The following is a 19,660-nucleotide window of genomic DNA, read 5'->3' as shown; positions in this document are numbered from 1 at the left end:
TTCTACTTTTTCTCTATTCTGTCTCCAGTGCCTAGAAAAATACCTGGGGCATGGTTAAAGCTCACTCAAATTTTTTGAATGAAGTCCAGTTATAGATACTTATTTACAGAAAGGAAAACTAAGGAAAGTGGAAATTATTTCATCCTGCTAGTAAAGGCATTTAATGCAGCCAATAAAGACTAGTTCAGAGATATTTAATTTTTTTTCAAAAATGACTATAGCATCAGAAGTCCATACTACATTAACTTATTATTAAGAAAGGTAATAAAGTAAATGGATACATGAATGACTTTATTTCCTTGTTGGCAAGAATATTCTAGAAAGCTAAATCTAGTTCACAATACCCCTAGGTATTCAAGGCTAACGATTATCAAACATGTTTCTAAATAACATATGCACAAGTTTCATTCCTTGAAATAATTTATAACACAACAATCGCCAGAATCATAGATATAACACTCCTAGGAGGCATTGGATCCTGGGGTTAGGGAAAAGTAAAGTTGCAAACTGGAGGAGCTAGTCCAGCTATAGAGGCTGACAGCAGAGATTCACTTGTGACAGCAAAATATTATAACCCACATTATCTTAGCAATGTCAGTTATGGTTCAGGGGACCTGTAATGGGTCAGAACTCCTCTCTAGGATGAATAAGGGCCCAGGGCATTCAAATCAAACTTGAGTTTGGGAGCCTGGGCTTGGCATTGAATTTGACATGTGTAGATATGACCTATGCAGGCAAAAGATCTTGCTGTACAAGGAGATAGAAAACTATCCTAAAGTAAAGCTGCAGTTGAGAAACAAATGTTTCAAAGAAGCATGTATCAAACAGCCTAGGTTGAGAGGCATAGTGTGAGTATTGGTTAAAAGAGACATAGATCTGGAGGGGAGATTCAGCTTAGAGAGTCTCCCTTAGGTACCAGGTTGGGACATTTTAGCAGCAGCTGTGATCTTATTTAGGGGTACTGAAGGTGCTATTAAGAGATCAAAATCTTTTCTTACAGAAGATGAAATAGCTGAAGTTCCCAAATGGAGACCAGAACACGCCAATAGGTGATTCTCAGCAGTTCAGAATTGGCTATTGCAGTCTGGGAAGGACTCAACAGAAATCAGGTTCCAGCCCTCACTTTAGGCCCTCAAAATAGAGCTCCAGTTCCAAGGAAGAGCCTGAAGGAGACTAATGCAGATCTTTAGCCCTTGGAAACTCAGAAATTAGATATTGCAACGGTTACAAATTTGGACACTCAGATTAGTGATAGAAATATTTCCAAATTCCAAACCACATGATTTGGGACATGAATGGTGTTATCAAAATAGAGATACTGCAAGAAGATGAGCTATGACTCAAGGAATAACTTGAAATTCAGAAGGCAGCGATGGAACAGTGTCCTGGGTCAAGTTTTCAGCAAAAGGAAATTGTGGTGGAACTAGGAAATATGGTTAGAGTGCAAGCAGCATTTCTAGGTCATGTTGATAGGGAGGGGAACTTAATTCTAAGCCAAAATATATAGAGATTGGGTAGGAAAAATACTGTCTTGTCAGTACTAGTATAGGAAAAGGCAGGGATAGCCTACAAAAAGATAACAATTGGCCTTAACTTTAGGGAATTTGGAAGCTCAGAGTCAGGAGCAAAACTGGAAACTGATCAATGACACTGAAAAAAATCAAAGTTTTAAAAGCACATTTTCTCCTTTATAAAGCCAAGTCAAATTATAACTCCTCTTGTTTCAGCAGATTACAGGTCAGTTCTTTCTTATTTGTAGCAAAGGCTCTTTAAATTTCTGTGCGGAACTGAAGAGTACTGTCACACATTTCCTTCTTGTAAATGGCATCAAATTTCTCATTTTGTGCCACTGTGAAGTAATTCTTCCAGTCACCTGTAGTACCTAAAAATAACAAATGTGAAAACATATGAAGAAATAAAATATTCCCATTATGAAGGAAAAGCTAGTATATACCAAAAGAAAAAGTTAGAAAAGGTAAAGAAAGAATTGCCTTGTATTTGAATACTTTAAAATGTCATTTCTCTTTGACTGGTAATAACACCTATTTAGAAATGTGCCTTATAACTAAAGAGAATCTGACATTTGAATAGACATTCTGAGAAGGTTTAATTTGGTTGTCTAAATTTATAGACTGTACAATAGTTTCCTAAAAGAGATTCTTTTAGTGTTTTAATTATCCTGGGTCATGAGGTTACCACTGGACACTGGAAGTGGTTGGGGCATATTTTATTTCATGAGTTACTTTTGGAAACTGTACAAAGGACTGGTCATAAGCACAAGCAAACCATGAAATAGAAATCGAATAAGTATCATTTTCCCAGAATGAACAAATGAGAATGATATGATACTTGTAGGATACTTGTTATTTCTGAATTCACTAGACTTATACTATATTTACATTTTAGATAGGAATAGCATCAAACATACAACATTTCTGAATAATCTTTACAAAAGAAGAACTTCTGCAATATAAACGTATTTAATCTCATACTTGGATGCTTGCTTATAAATTAAATTTCAATAAACTGCCAATGTGCCTGGAGGGAAAGATTAACTTTTGCTGTATTGTGAGATATTAAATATATCTTATTGAATTGCAAGTTATATTAACCCACGATGGTTTGATAAAGATTTCAAATCCTATTACCACAAATATTCTTTAAACAAATTTATTTCCCTGGTTTTTATACTTTGTTCTGTGTTTACCAGATGGAAAGAACTCTTTGGACTGTATTTGAAAGTAGTGTATATTCAGGATAGTACATCTGTAAAGATGCAATTAAAAACAGATTTAAACAATAAAGAGTCATATATAAATTATTACAATAACATATTCAAGTATAAATTATATAGCACATGCAAACACATTTACTTCACAACAGTAAGAAATGTATAAAAACTTTTTTGATAAAATAAATTCTGGTCAAAGTCCAGATTTTTCTGTTTTGCAGCAATTTGAGATGTGTAAACATTAGACATCATCTATTCTCTCTCTACTACCTTCAATATTGTGTGACTAAATTGACATTGGTTTATCCAGAACAGCATCCTTCAAGACTGAGTTCACCTGGTCCTTTTGTCATATTCCACACTGGGCCCTTTTCAGTATCAATTTACAGCATGACTCTTGCATTAAATTATGAATTTCTTGAGGCAGATTCATGTGTCATTAAACCTTGCACATTCCAGATCTAGAGAATACGTGCTGAATATAGGTACTCGTGAAGAGTTTTCTTATATGTAAATTAATGAGTGAGCATTCTTTAAATATTTATTGAATACAAACACGAATAAATGGATAGATGAATCACGAACTATTTAAACTAAGACTTTCACCAGAGAATTCTATCAAATATTCAAAGATTTAATACCTATTTTGCTCAAACTCTTCCAAAAAATCAAAGAGGAGGCAATACTTCCCAACTCATTTTATGAGGTCAATATTACATTGATACCAAAACTTGGTAAAGATAACACACAAAAAAGAAAACTATAAACCAATATCTCTCATGAACACAGATGCAAAAATTCTAAATGAGATACTAGTGAACCAAATACAGTAACATATTAAAAAGATTATATACCATGATCGAGTGGGCTTTATCCCAGAGGCACAGGGATGGCTAAGCATACACAAATAGATTAATATGATATAATACATAAACAAATTAAAAAATAAGAATCATATGATTATATCGATAGACACAGAAAAAGCCTTCGACAAAATACAGTATCCATTTATGACCAAAATACTTAACAAAATCAGTATAGAAGAAAAATAACTTAATAAAATAAAGGCCATATATGACAAATCCTCAGTCAACATTATACTAAATGGTGAAAAACTAAAAATCTTCCAAGATCAACAACAAGGCAAGGCTGTTCACTATTGCCACTGTTAATCAATATAACACTAGAGGCCCTAGTGAGTGCAATAAGGCAAGAGAAAGATCTAAAATGCATCCAAATAGGAAACAAAGAAGTCAAATTGTCACTATTTGTGGATGACGGAATTCTCTATATAGAAAACCCCAACGACTCCACAAGAACACTACTAGAAACAATAAGCAAATACAGTAAAGTTTCTGGATACAAAATTAATGTTCGAAAATCTATAGTGTTCCTATACTCTAATAATGAAATGTAAGAAAAAGAAGTGGAAAAAATAATTCCTTTTGAAATTACAGCAAAAAGAATAAAATACCTAGGAATAAATCTAATGAAGTATCTATATAATGAAAACTATAAGACTCTATTAAAAGAAACCAAAGAAGATACAAAGAAATGAGAAGATATTCCGTGTTCTTGGATTGGAAGAATCAACATAGTTAAAATGACCTTATTACCTAAAGCATTATGCAGATTTAATGCAATCCCCATCAAAATCCAATCAGCATTTTTTTAAAGAAATAGAGTAAAAAATCATCAGATTCGTATGGAAGCACGAAAGACCCCGAATTGCCAAAGCCATCCTGAGAAAAAAGAACAAGGCTGGAGGCATCACTCTGCTCGACTTCAAATTAAACTACAAAGTGACAGTAAACAAAACAGCATGGGATTGGCAGAAAAACAGATACATGGACCAGTGAAACCGAATTGAGAATCCAGAAGTAAACCCATATTTATATGGGCAAATAACTTCTGACAAAAGAGCCAAAAACATACAGTGGAGAAAGGAAAGCCTCTTCAATAAATGGTGCTGGAAAAACTGAAAAACCACCTGCAAAAGATGAAACTAGATTGTTTTCTATCACCACACACCAAAATTAACTCAAAATGGATTAAGGACGTACCTGAATATAAGACTGAAATCAACAAAACACATAGAAGAAAACATAGGAACTAAACTCAAGGACCTTGGACTTAAAGAGGATTTTATGAATTTGACCTCAAAGGCAAGGGAAGTAAAAGCTAAAATAAATGAATGAGACTAAGCTTCTGCTCAGCAAAAGAAATTGTCAATAAGGTAAAGAGACATCTGAATGGGAAAGTATATTTACAAGCAATGCCTCCAATATGGGCCTAATATCCAAAATATACAAAGAACTCATATGGCTCAATAACAACAAAAAAACAAATGAGCCAATCAAAAAATGAGCAGAGGACCTGAACAGACACTTCTCCCTAAAGGACATACAAATGGCCAACAAATATATGAAAAGATGCTCGACATTGCTAGCTATTAGGAAAATGCAAATCAAAACCACAATGAGATACCATCTCACATCTGTTAGAATAACTATAATCAACGGGACCTGTAATAACAAATGTTGGAGAGGATGTGGAGAAATAGGAACCCTCATACACTGCTGATGGGACTGCAAATTGGTACAGCCACTATGGAAAACAGTATGGAGGTTCTCCCAAAAACTAAGAATTAATCTATCATATGATCCAACAATCTCTCTTCTGGGTATTTATCCCAAAGACTTAAAAACCCATATCTGAAAAGATATTTGCACACCCATGTTCATAGCAGCATTTTTCACAGTGGCCAGGACATGAAAGCAACCGAAGTGTCCTACGATAGATGAATGGCTAAAGGAGCTGTAGTGCATATATGCAATGGAATATTACTCAGCTATAAGAAGAGATTACATACTGCCATTTGTAACAACATGGATGGACCTTGAAATATGTGTAGCGAAGTAACCCAGACAGAAAATGTTGAAAATTATATGATATCACTTACATGTGGGATATAAACCTAAAAGCAACAGAGGAACAAAACAAACAAACAGAGACTCATGGACATGGACAATGAATGGACTTATGGTTACTGGAGAGGGGGTAGGTAGACGAAGAAAAAATTTAAATCATTTCTTCAATTAAAAAAAGTGACTTAAAACAAACAAACAAACAAACAAACTAATAAGACTTACCACTTTTATATGTATTATTTATGATCAGGAGAGTATTCTAAATGCTTATATATTATTTACCATCATTCTCCCAAAAAACTTGTGCCATAGGTGTTAGTATTTTCTCCATGTTCAGTGATGTAACTAGAGTTTGTGGAGATTAATCAATATATTCAAAATCATAGATTCAGGGAGTTTCAAATCCCAGCTCAATCTGACACAAAAGACGTGTTATTATCACTTCTGAAGCGCATGTAGACAGTCTTTCTTATTAGACCAGCACACACTTTTTTAGGTTGAAGTTAGATAAACCATAGAATTCAGATACTGAGCTTATCTTTTCTACTTCTATACCCTGATGAGATGTCTTGGGTGGTATCAATTTTCATATAACTTTGGATAAAATTCTCCTAGAATTAACTTTCAATGATCTAGCATAATGAAAATTTGTCCTGTTTAATAAAGGTTTTTTTTCTGAGTCTTCCATTAAAAAAGTGTGTGTATTAGTCTTCTTTGTTCAAATTTATAATGATCATTTACAATGAAAAATTTGCTTTAGGCTCTTATACTAGGAGTTAGTTTTGAAAAGTTAAAGGTAGTGTTTTTGAAAGTAGAAAATATAATTTTAAAACACTAAAACTATTTACCATTTTAATAAGTTATGGAGAAAAATGTTTCAAAAAAATTAACCATATAGCTCTTAAAATTGAGTTTTCATCTGTATGTTTTTAAGCAGAATACATGCTTAGTTATGTTTATTTCTCAGGGCACTACCCAAAACTCTCCTCCTTTCTGTCCAATTCAATAAAGAATATTGAAAATAGAAAGTGACATTATTAGGGGGGTAACTCCTCAAATTTGTTTAAGTTAATATTTTGTTAATGCACTATTTTTATCATTAATAAAATATTTTGACAGAAATCACAAACAGGAGCCACAATAACACAGGATTTCCTTCAATAAAAGTAAAGCTGTATTTCAGCACTGAATGCCATATTTCTGTATTGTCATTTTTAAAAATTAAGTTTAGATTCCACGTTTCCTATAATTCAGACAGTATTTTTAGGGAACCAAAACTTCCCACAAGGTAAAAAAAAGTCCATTCTTTTGGCGAATCCTTATTAACAAAGTAAACACTGTTTTCTAAATAATACGGGGTTTTTAAAGAAGGTGGTACTGTACTGAGTGACTAAAGACGAGACGGAGGCCTATGCCAATTAGACAAAGAGTAAAGATTTAGAAATAAATTTAGAATGGCTCAAATTAGAATGATAAGATCCATCCTAATTTGCAGATTAGTAAGTAGAAGGAGAAATATGTATCATATACTCAAAGTTAACATTTGGTACACAAAGCTAATTCTCATTTTAGAGTAATTCATAACAAAGTAAAAAGGGAAATTAAACTCAGAGAAATGTTCACCTTTGCGCATAAAGGGAGATTTGCTGTGATCCATCACCGTGTTTGATAGATGTGTATAATTCACCAGAGGGTTGTTCTTCATCATTCCAAATGAAGTGTGACAGATGATATCATCCAAGATTTCATCATTCAGGTTCTTCTCTAGAAATCTAGTAATCTTCTTGATTTCCTGCTTTGGATTCTATTAGTGGTTAAAGAGGCATATCCAAGAAAATGGTAAACAAATCATTAACAATATAAAAAATATAATATTTATAATCTTTTTAAAATGCTGATTCTCAATATTGAATATATATTTGGTTGGGTCTATTAATAATTTTTAAAAGTTAATCATAAAAATGAAAAAAATCAATAATTTATGTTTAACAAAAACAGAGTAGAAATATTTTGTTTGTTCAAACCTTGTATTTTCAGTTTACCTTCAAAGCACAATAAGAACAAACTGTGGGCTAAATCTTAATATATAGAGAAAAACAATCTTAACAGTTATTTTAAGCTCAATTTATAATCATATTTGAACTGTGCCTGTTTTAAGGACCCAATACTTTTTATTCTTACTGTATCTTTTTCCTATTTTTCATAAAAATTTCTTTATAGTTTTGAATACTTAAAAACAAAGTAATAAATTTATAGACAACTTCAAGTGTAAATACTTATTAGACCTTGTTTGGACAAAATTTATTAAAAATAAACTAATGAAGGTACAAAGATATCAAACGTAAATTATTCATTAGCTATTGAGAATAAAAAGAACAAAATCTGAGAAATGGATTATTTTCCAGGTTTTAATAGCATAAACTTAATAGCTATAATTTTTTAGGAGATATACTAAAATCTACATGAATATATCTAGAGTTGGAGGAGGTGTTAACTAAGCTGAAAAAGGTGAACCAGAATTTACCAAAACACATGGTCTTTTAAGGTGTTGAAGAGTGAATTTCCAATAGAGAAAACAGTTAAAACTCTTGGAGGTTATTAGTGTCTTAAAGTGTGTTCATGGAAAAACAAAAACAAATTTGTTGGAGTTAAGTTTGAGTCTTTCATAGGAGCAATAGAGGCTATAAAACTGGAAAGATAAGCTGAGGTAAAATTGAGAACATCCTTGGACATCCTGCTGAAGAATTTGGACTGTATTTGTAATTCCATAGGGAAGTAACAGAATTTAATAATGTGTCTTATTAACTCTGTGTATGTGTATTTATGTGTGTGCATGTACCGCATGCATAAGTTTTGGCAGAAAGTTCCCTGGCAGGGAAGTTATGGCAATATTTTATGAATCAGACCTCAATGAGAGAAGAATGAGACGACTAATTAAGAGGTGTCAGTAATTATGGTGAGTAAATGTTCAGAAATGATGATAGTAGGCAAAGGCCAAAAGAAAAGTTAGTAGCAGTACCAGGAAAACACATAAACGAATGAGCAAATAGAGAACAATTTCTGCTAGGGTTTCAAAGTGTCTAGAGAATAATCTAGTCACTGATAAAGTACCAGTTATGATGTTAGTCTATATACCAGTAGAAGTGCAGAGTGTTGGCTCCTATTGAATCTTCCTCTGTTATATTTCTTTCACCTGATTGATTGATAATTTATGCAGATACTCATAAACTTGATGTAAATTATTAGATTTCCCTTTGAATTTGATTCTTGATATGTAATTATTTTTTGTTCTATTGTTATATTAAACCTCTTATATAACATTGTCTAAAAATGGCTGTATGACAGGAGAAAAATATTGTCTTTTAAGAATAATGTATGCAGCAAATTTGAGTGGGATTCAAAATATCTGGATATGCTTATAAGTCTGATTCAGCCAGACCATAAATCAATATGAATGAGTTGATTTGAATGAGGAGCTCAGCTAAATAAGAGAAATAGCTGACATGAGAGTGGCATGTGGGGGACAGCATGATGAATGATTTAGAATTTGTGTGCCAGCCCTTCCAGGAAATGTATTCTTCCATTCTGTGGAGAAAAGGAAATATATTCAGAAGCTAAAATTGCTCTTTCATAAAGCTAATAATTATTACTCAGGTATCCAGGAAGTAAAGAATATGGAACTTAACTCTCATTCATGAAAATAAGACCCCAGAAATGCTGCCTACAGGAGACTCACTTCAGACTAAAAGACACACACAAACTAAAAGGAAGGGGATAGAAAAAGATATTGCCTTGATGGATCTACAGGGTATTGTGCTGAACAAACTAAGTCAGAGAAAGACAGATGTCACATGATTTCATGTACATGTGGAATTTAAAGAACAAAATAAACAAAAGCTACAAAAACAGAAATAAACTCATAGATAACAGAATATTTTGAGGACTACTAGTTGCGGGGGTTGGAGGGGAATCATGAAGAAGGGCAAAGGGATTAAGAAGTACAAATGGATAATTACATAATAGATGGATATATAAAATGTAGCGTAAAGAAAATAGTCAACAATATTGTAAAAAAATATGTAACAGAGAAGAGGGGTACTTGATTTAGTGAGGTGACCACTTCATAAGATATATGGATCTCTAATCACTATGCTGTACAACTGAAACTAAATATATTATTGTATGCCAACTATAATTTTTAAAAAATTCTTTGAATTGTACAATATAAATACAAGCAACTAATTTTCCATTATATTTCAATAAAGTCAGGGGGAGAAATTTTTTAAAAATTAAAAAAAAAATTTAGTTTCATAGCTGAGTATTATTTGCCTTAAACACTGGTAAGGTTTAGACCACAGAGTCTCTCTGGGCTGCAAACAAGTATAATAGAGATTGGGAGTCTGTGATGCAGAAAAACTCAGAGGATTCTTTTTGATAAGATGTAAGAAATAATCTGGAGTTTCTCAGAAATATTTGGAGCAAGAAATATTTTACTGGGGGCATGATTTCTGTTATGCAAAGTAGAATTGATGTAACTTAAATGTTTGTTATTATTGTTCACTCATTTACTTATTCATTCATTCAAACGATCAATTATTCATACGATAGTTACCATCGAACCCTTATTTATGTGATAGGTGCTATATTAGATATTGTAGATGTAGTCATAAGAATGATGGATATCATGCCTTCCATCATGAATGTGAAAGTCTAAAATGAGTCTTATTTGTATGCACTGGCTTTTAGAAATAGAGGAACTTGGTTTCCACATATTTCCCAGGTGAGTGTGTGTGTGCACATGCGTGCATGCATGCGTGTGTGTGTGTGTGTGCGCGCCTAATTTAAGTACAATAGCCCCAGAATAAGCCTGGAACTTTGCAATAGTATTCGAACTAATGTTAGTTCATGGGAAACTAAACAAATGCTTATGAGTCCCTGACTAATAGGAAGGTAGTAAGAAAGTAAAGGGGAGGGCATATTTGAAAGATATAATGGGATGTTCAGGATATAATGGAACCATACCCAATATATGGGAGCCAATGAGGACACTTTATTTTGAAGCTTTGAAAACTTAGTGGACAAATATCATTAACAAAAAAAAGAAGAGAAGAAGAAAAATGTACATATTGAAGAGAGAGAAGTAAGATGAGTTTCATTTTGAATATGTTAAATCTGAGGGGATTGAATTAGGGGTAAAAATTAAAATGGAGCTTTGGGAAGTCATTAGCATATAAATCGCTTTGGCAACAGTGGACATGAACATGAGTACCAAAATATAGCAAACAGCTTAAAAAAATGACTAAGTGATGGAGATCTATAAGAAAACCATGAGAGTGTGATAACCTGTTAAATATAAGAGAGAATTCAAAAGGAAAAGGTGCTCAAAATAAACATAATGGTTTGAAAGGATAAGAGGAAGAATGATGTCATTGATTTCACAATTAGAAAGTCATTAATGATCTTAGCAAGATTTGGGTAAGCAGGCATGGTGAAATGTAGTAAAGGCAAAATGATCATGTTATTTTGGACTTCGCAGATTGTTGAAAAAATATATAATCCTTTTATCCCAGAATGTAGCGGAATTATCCAGAATGAATTTCTACTATTTTACCTCTTTCATATCTTCATAGTGCAAGAAAAGTATTGGGTGTTCTTCTTTTTTCTTCCACCAGCTCTTAACATGATTAAACCAGGAACCATAGGCCACTAAAACCGGAAAGACAGTCCGTTTCCATAAGCACTCATAAAATTCAAAATTTGTTTCTAAACAATGTCCAATTATAAAATGTTTTGTGAAATTTAGTAATCAAGGAAACTGAGACTATAAGGTCAATTAATATATATATATAATCTGCAAAATATGAACTTACAAACAATAAAATTAAAAAATGTAAACTACAAAGGAAACATTTCAACTCAAAATACACTGACTTGCAATAGGTTACACTTAGCCTCACACAAAAGAAACTATTCTTCTATGAAGTAATCGTATCAACTATTTATCTAAGTCCTATTGTGAGTAGAAAACAAGACTGTATTTCTAGAAAATGAAAAGAGATTAGAGAATATTTTCATTAAACCAATGTTTAGTACTAGGTTTATATATTGAATTCCATAGCAAAATATTAGACATATTTGTTTTAATTTTTTATATGGTATTTGAATGTAGTTGTTACTGACTTAGAAAATAAGTATTTTGAAATGAAAAGTGATATCAGTAATAGTTAATGATATTGTTAATCATAATAAATTACTTATTAATTTTAAGCCAAGGCCTATCTACCATTTCCAGTAATGAAGTTCTCCAGATATTCTTCCCAGGTGCTGGGAAGAGGTTGCAAATTATTCATTAAGTCAAAATGGTAATATGAGACTGCAACATCCTTGGCATTTCGAGCCAGATAAATCATCTGAAAGACAAGCAGAAAGAAAACTAAATGGATGTTATTTTATTAAAGAAAAAATAATAAATGTATAGTCAAAGAAAGTAATATATTTGAAGTCCATGAAATGAAAAAATAGGAAAACATTAGAGAAAATTAATCAAACAAAAAGTTTGCTCTTTTTAAAAAAAAATCAGTAAAATTGATAAACAGCTACAAGACTGACAAAATAAAGAAGAGAAGACACAAAAGTATGAAAAGATGCTCCACATCATACATCATCGGGGAAATGCAAATTAAAACAACAACGAGACACCACTCCACAATTATTAGAATGATCAAAGTTCAGAACACCAAATCCTACTATAGATATAGAATGACAGGAACTCTCATTGCTGGTGGGAATGCAAAATGGTATTGCAATTTTGGAAGACACTTTGGAAGACACTTCTTATAAAACAAACTATACTCATACCATATAATTTAGCAATTGTATTACTTGGTATTTATACAAAGGAGTTGAAAAATCAGGTATACACAAAATAAGGTGCACATGGTTATTTTTAGCAGCTTTATTCATAATTTCTAAAACTTGGAAACAACCAAGATGTCCTTCAGTAGGTGAATGGATAAATAAACTGTGGAATCTTCAGACAATGGAATACGATTCAGCAGAAAAAAGAAATATGCTATCAAATCATGAAAAGACATGGAAGAATCTTAAATGCACATTACTAAGTGAAAGAATACAATTTGTAAAAGCTACATACTATATGATTCCAACTATGTGACATTCTGGAAAAGCAAAACTATGGAGACAATAAAAGGATCAGTGGTTACCATGTTTGGGGCAAGGGAGAGATAATAGGTGGAGCACAGAGATGTTGAGGGAAGTGAAACTATTCTCTATGGTACTATAATGGTGAATATATATGTCATATGTTTGTTCAAACCCATGGAATGTACAGCACCAAGAGTAAACCCTAATGTAAATTGTGGACTTGGGTGATAATATGTCAACGTAGGTTCATCAATTGTAACAAATGCACCACTGTGGTCAGAGATGTTGATAATGGGGAGTCTAAGCATGTGTGAGGGCAAGGTATGTATGGGAAATCTCTTTGCCTTCCTTTCAGTTTTCTTGTGAACCTAAAATAACTGTAAAAAATAGTCTGTTAAAGGAGAGAATAAGAAAGAAATATTATGAACAACTTTTTGTTACAAAATTCAACAACTTAAAATTCCTCACACATCGCAAACTTGCAAAAATCAGTTAAGATGAAATAGATAATAGATAATCTGAATAGCCCCACAATTATTGAAGAAACTGAATTTCAGATTAAAAAGTTCTTTCAAAACAAATATCCAGGCATAAGTTTTTCACTGGAGAATTTTACCAAACAATCAAATAAAAACAGACATCATTATATTGAATTTTCAGAGAAGGCCAAAATATCTAGGGATAGCTAGGGATTAATAGTAACCATTATTATGCTGAGATGAGAATCTTGTTACTACATAACTTTGGAAAATGATTATGTAGATTTAGACTAAAATAATTTAAATATTTTTATTGAAATCGTTTCTTATAGAGATCAGTTCTCAAGGTAGCAGTTAAATGAAACATTTGAGCAATCATTTACTACTTTAATGAGTAAAGGGATAGGGTTACAGTAAGAAATTGAATAGCAATTTAGAATACCTTGCAGTTGTTCTGCCAGAAAGACTTTGGAAGGAGATCAATTGGTAGATGTGTCTTCACAAGCCGAGGTGATGGATTCTTCTCTAGTTGTTCTATACCTGGAAAAATTTAGTCTGGTATATGGAGATAGAGTCTCCAAGGAGCCTGCATTTCCCGATTTTCTCAAGCAAGCTTTCAAAATATTTTTGAGCAGTATATAATGCTGCTAAATTTTGAACTAATCTTAGGCATTTTTTACCTGGATTCTAAGAGGTCATATTGGATAATGGATAAGGGCATAAATTCTGAGATTAGCCTTGGATTCAAATACTAACTCTATCACATTCTTACTGTGAGACATTTGAAAGTATCCTAGCCTCTATGTTTTGCATTCTCCACTTCTAAAATGAGGAGTAATAATACCAACCTTAGCACTCCAGAGTTTTATGATACCTGTGCATATTATAAATAATTAAGAAAATGTTTCCTGTATGTCAAAGAGATGTCAATAACTAGTAATTCTCACATCAGCTATTGCTTTGCATCAGCTGTTATAGTACAGATGATATGATTTTTTTATAGCATCAGCTGTTGTATCTGCACTTTCATTATTTTCTTTACATGTCATATATATTACGTATATATGAAAAATGAAAATGTTCTGTAACTTTTAGGTGTTAGCTGAACTCTCCATGGTCATACAGCTAGTATGTGGTAGAACTTGGTTTCATATTAAGTCTTTGGATAAAAGATATATGAACTTGCCTAAGAGAGAAATCCATCTATTTCTACATTTAGAGCCAGGAAGAACCCCGGGTCATGGATCTCACTTCATAGTGACTTGGCCAGTCCGAAGGCACTTTAGAGGTAAAGGCATATTCAGATGATTTCTGATATAGACTAGGAAGAGCTGGCTAACCCTTTTCATTTACTATTCTTTTAATGGACTCAGTGTCCTTTATCATATCCCAGATATATCTATTAAAGATGCCATCTCCTTACAGAGTTACCAACACCTATTATCTCAATTATTTTTGTCTCCTCTTTCAGGTTTCACATCCAATAAATCTTACAGTTCTATAAATACTTTTTTTTTTTTACAACATTGCTTATATCCGGTCTAACTCCTAGATTACCTATTAATCCTACATTATCTTCCCACCTTCTGCATATGAGGGCATACGTGCCCAAAATTGTATGACTCACTCTTTAAAAGCAATCTTATGCTTCAATTGCTTACAAAAATTTATTACATATGTTTAAAAGCTACTCAGTGTCTATTAGAACACCTTGTTAAAATGTTATATATAGCAATTATTTTTGTTTCATAGTTTACTTATTTATTTGTTTATTGTCAGTTCCCATGTATCTCCCCTGTGTTCACCCTTAAGCACAGACACCAGAATAGAGATTCCATGAGAGTAGGGATGTTCTGTAGAGAGTAGTGCATAACACATCACATTGTATTAAGAAGAAGAATCCATTAATATTAATGAAGATAGGGTTGGCAGACTTAGGAAATAAAGATGCAAAAATCTCAGTTAAATTTGAATTTCAAATTAACAGAAGATACCTTTTAGTATAAATATTTCCCATGCAATATTTGGAAGAAACTTATACTGTATAAAATAGCTATCTGTATTTCAAATTTAATCGAATAACCTGAATCTTATATGGAAATATTAATTAGACATCTATAAAATTTCACCAGGTATCTCATAATGCTTCTACTGACCTGGTAGTTACAGCCACTTTACTCAGCATGTAGAGAGAAATCATAATCTTGCACTCACTATTCCTCAATGTCATGCCACAAACTTTTATTGCTGTTTCTTTTATGGAGTTTTTCCCATATTGTTGCTCCTCATCCCTCCCTCAACTTCATTGAAAGATTTTCCAGCCTCTTCTGTCTTGTAATTGTTTTGCAATTACATATGAGGTTCTTTAAATGAACCCTTAACATGCCCAAATATGAATGTTGGGAATACGTAATAACACCTCAAATATTTACATTCAGGCTCCAGAGTAAATATGAGTGCCAGTTTATCCTCCTTCACTTGATGAATCTCACATACTCTGTCTCCCATCAATACTCCCTAACTCCTTGACTCCCAATTACTTTGATTCTATCACTTTTTTTGTTTTATTTTATACTTTTCTATGGCTCTGTAGTCTTAACTCACTCTTGCACTCATTTTGGTTACTTGCCCCAGAATAATCCTTTAGTTCCAAGCTTTAGCATTTGTCCTCTGATTTTTGGCAACCATGCAGAAGGAATGGCACCCTCCCAGTTGGTCCTTCTCTGCCTATAAGTAATTAGCTCCAGCAAGGGAGAGAATTGGGATTCTGCTTTTAAACCGATATACAATTTGACCACCATACTTCTTATTCCAGGTTTCCAGTAGCACTAGAAAACTAGGCCTCACTTTTATCATCATCATCATCATCATCATCATCATCATTATTTTATTTATTTTAATTTTTTGCTTAGATCCACTTAAATATGGATTTTTCTTTTTTTAATTTAATTTTATTATTAGTTTCAAGTACACAGTACATTGATTAGACATTTATATAATTTATGGAACCATTCACCTCATTTCTCTTTCTCTCTTCTGGCTCTACATACAGCAATTACAATACTGCTGACTGCATTCCCTATGCCGCGCTTTCCATCCCCGTGATCAGCTATTAGCTTCTAATTTGTACTTCTTTAATTCTTCACCTTTATTTATTAGGGTGACACCAGTTAACGAAATCCAATATTTCAAGTGTACAATTCAACAGTATGTCATATACATGTTGCATTGTGTGTTCACTGACCATAGTTAGATTTTCTGTCACCACATATTTACCCCTTTTATCCCTATCTACCTCACCCCTCTTCCCTCTTCTGTATCCTCTAGTAACCACTAGTCTACTGTCCACGTCCATGAGTCTCTGTTTGTTTGTCATATTTGTTTGTCGCTTTTAGGTTTATATCTCACATGTAAGTTATATCATATAGTTTTCAATTTTTTCTGTCTCACTTATTTTACTTAGCATGATTATCTCGAGGTCCATCCATGTTGTCGCGAATAGCAATATTTCATCTCTTCTTATATAGCTAAGTAATATTCTATTGTATATATGTACCATAGCTTCTTTATCCAATCATCTAGGACACTTTGGTTGCTTCCATCTCCTGGCCACCGTGAGTAATGCTGCTATGAACATTTTACACCCTTCTCACTTGCTTACAGGACATCTTACTTACTTTTCTAATTCTCTCTTAGTTAACTAAATATTTCTTAAGAATTGCAAGCCCTACGTGATCTGTCCCTGTCTAGTTGTCAATTGTTTTGTATCTCACTTTTTCCTTCTTTTATTGTTATTGCAGTTGTTGGCTATTGTAGTAGCTTTTAGTCCCTGGACTACATCGATGTCTTTTCTGAATCTAGACCTTTATAACAAATACTTTACCTTCCTGAAATGTGCTTTCTCCAACTATGTGCATGGCCATAGGTCTCAGTTCAGAGAAGATATCCTTAATTGTCAATCTAAAGTAAACTCTCCTATTGTTCTCTGTCATAGAGCCCTGTTCTTGGATACATAAGACTAATAATATTATATATTGTTAGCTTATTTACTTAGTTAATGTTGCAACATTATTGTAAGCAACTTGAAGATAGGACATCTAATTTACTAATCATTTTACATCTCGCTTGTTATTCTTAAAATTTTTTTTTTAATTTTCAGTTACAGTTGACATTCAGTATTGTTTTATATTAGTTTCAGATGTCCAGCATAGTGGTTAGAAATTTATATAATTTACCAAGTGATCCCTCCAATTACTCTAGTACCCACCTGGCACTATAAATAGTAATTACAATATTATTTACTGTATTCCTTATGCTCTATTGTATATAATCTTGACTATTTTATAACTACCAATTTGGAGTACATCACTTTTAGAACACTAAATAATTATTTGTGGAATAAAATATGAATCGTATTAATAATAAGTTTTATGTTTTAAGAGAAGTTGGTACTTTTTTACTTATGTATTTCTCTATAGTAATGTCCTAAATTAAGAGCTTATTGCTCTATCTAATCTGTCAAATTTTACACCAAGAAAGTCAATAAAAGATAAGGATGATTTTTTTATGTTATCAGTCAAATTTTTATGTTATCAGCCAATTTTGTTGTTTTCTCTAAAATTCTTCTGTTTTCGATTATACCTGTATATGTAATGTTCTAAAATTCCAGTTTCTCTATATACCTTAGTTATTGTACTTTCAAACTTCCATTTTATGTTACCAAATCTATTCTATTTTCTTTGAATGAAAATCACAAATATAATAATTAATATGCTGTGTGAATAATATTATAAAATTATAATTCCCAGATAGTTTAAAATTACCTGAAATTGTTAGTCCAGGGATAGCCATTTCCAACATTGGAACTTTAACAGTTATAACATCTCTCTTACATTTTTCAACATCTCCATCATTTAGAACCATGTCCACAATTTCACTTAGCCAAGTGGTACCTGTGGCAAAAGGCAACATTTTTTATAACAATCACCTGGATCTGAGGGAAAAAGTACTCTTTGGAAGTCTGCCATCTCAATACATTCTGTTGCAAACTTAATTCTGCAGTTTCCCTATCTATGTTCCAAGTGCTCATTCTAATGTACTTGAAGTAGATGGCTAGACTGGCTAATAGAAATACTAATTTTATTTAGGATGATAATGATTTTATAAGGAAGTCGATTTATAGGAAACAAAGGTAGAAGTCAGACCTGCATTTTCAGGCCACAAACTCACCTGATTTGGGGTAGGTGGCTATCACAATGTCATCTGGTCTGCTGTGGAACTGTTCACACTTTTCCAAGTTGTTTGCAAAAGCATAGGTAATGGGATAACCGTGGACCATCTTCAAATTTTTTCTCAGCACATCTTTTGGTGAAATCATTTTTGTATTAGATTGTGCAAGTAGTTAATAGAATATTTATTGACAATCAAATCATGGAGAAATAAGGAGGATAAAAATCAGAAGCCGAGTAATTTTCTTCTTAAGACACTGCAACTTGACACAAAGTAAATTTAGCCTTTAACACACTGAGCACATAGAGATCTAAATACAAAGGGCATTTTTGTGGTTTTAAAGCCCTACTTTACAAGAGCAGCAACTGGCTCAGCTACAAGCAGAACAAAGGTCATTAGTGGAAGTTTGGAAAGAAATGGAACTGTATATTCTACTTAGAATTAAAAATCACATGTCACAGAAATATGCCAAAAAGTATCTGGACTTAAGACAAAATAAAGCCATCACTTACCATTACATTTCAGTTTACCTAATTTTTCCTCATGGGAAATCTATCTTTCTTCCATTGTTTTTCCGTACGTCATGCACCTTTTTTCTCTGTCTGCTTGTAAGATTTTTTTTTATCACTGATTTTGAGCAATTGAATTATGACGTGCCTAGGTGTGGTTATTTCCATGAGTGTGTGTATGTATGTGTGAGCTTCAGGATTACCAAGCTTCTTAGATTTGTGGGTTTACAGTCATTGTTTTTTCAAATGTATTTTCTGTCTCTCCTTCTTCCTTCTGAGACTCCAGGTCCCATATAGTTGTCTATAGAACACTGATGCACTATTCATTTTTTTAAATCTTTTTTCTCACTTTGTATTTCTTTTTAGATAACATCTATTACTATACTTTCTTATTCACTAATCTTTTCTTCTACAGTGTGTAATCTAATGTTAATTCCATTCAATAACACAATAACATTTTTTTTTTCTCAGACATTGTAGTTTTCATCTCTAGAAGATCATTTTGGGAATGATTATATTTTTTCTGTGTCAACTTTTTGAACATATTTAATACAGTTACAATGACTGTATGCAGAGTCTGCTTAAAGACACAAAACAAGTAAGTGGCAACTCAGAAAC

The 19,660-nt window shown here is 32.5% G+C and overlaps 1 protein-coding gene across 1 annotated transcript; it reads right to left on the bottom strand.

Annotated features, from left to right (window-relative positions):
* Window positions 1–274: 274 nt before the first annotated feature.
* SULT1B1 (sulfotransferase family 1B member 1) lies at window positions 275–18,852 on the bottom strand. The gene is made up of 7 exons (XM_016123381.2): window positions 18,534–18,852; window positions 18,128–18,256; window positions 13,747–13,844; window positions 11,945–12,071; window positions 11,273–11,367; window positions 7,285–7,465; window positions 275–1,882 (listed from the first exon to the last, which is right to left on the bottom strand). Exons 1-7 carry the CDS (start codon window positions 18,679–18,681, stop codon window positions 1,770–1,772), a joined length of 891 nt encoding a protein of 296 aa, XP_015978867.2. The 5' UTR covers window positions 18,682–18,852; the 3' UTR covers window positions 275–1,769.
* Window positions 18,853–19,660: the final 808 nt, after the last annotated feature.

This window comes from Rousettus aegyptiacus, unplaced genomic scaffold, assembly GCF_014176215.1.
Source record: "Rousettus aegyptiacus isolate mRouAeg1 unplaced genomic scaffold, mRouAeg1.p scaffold_m13_p_10, whole genome shotgun sequence".
In the NCBI taxonomy this organism is placed as follows: Eukaryota; Metazoa; Chordata; class Mammalia; order Chiroptera; family Pteropodidae; genus Rousettus; species Rousettus aegyptiacus.
This window is presented reverse-complemented; position numbering and strand designations above follow the sequence as displayed.

Bases quoted from the DNA above. Each gene is read 5' to 3' on its own strand.
- SULT1B1 (XM_016123381.2), bottom strand. From the start codon at position 18,681: ATGATTTCACCAAAAGATGTGCTGAGAAAAAATTTGAAGATGGTCCAC. The intron at 18,257-18,533 runs GTGAGTTTGTGG...CTTTTGCCACAG, and splicing joins AGCCACCTACCCCAAATCAG to GTACCACTTGGCTAAGTGAA. The intron at 7,466-11,272 runs GTAAAATAGTAG...AACCACTAATAG, and splicing joins ACTATGAAGATATGAAAGAG to AATCCAAAGCAGGAAATCAA.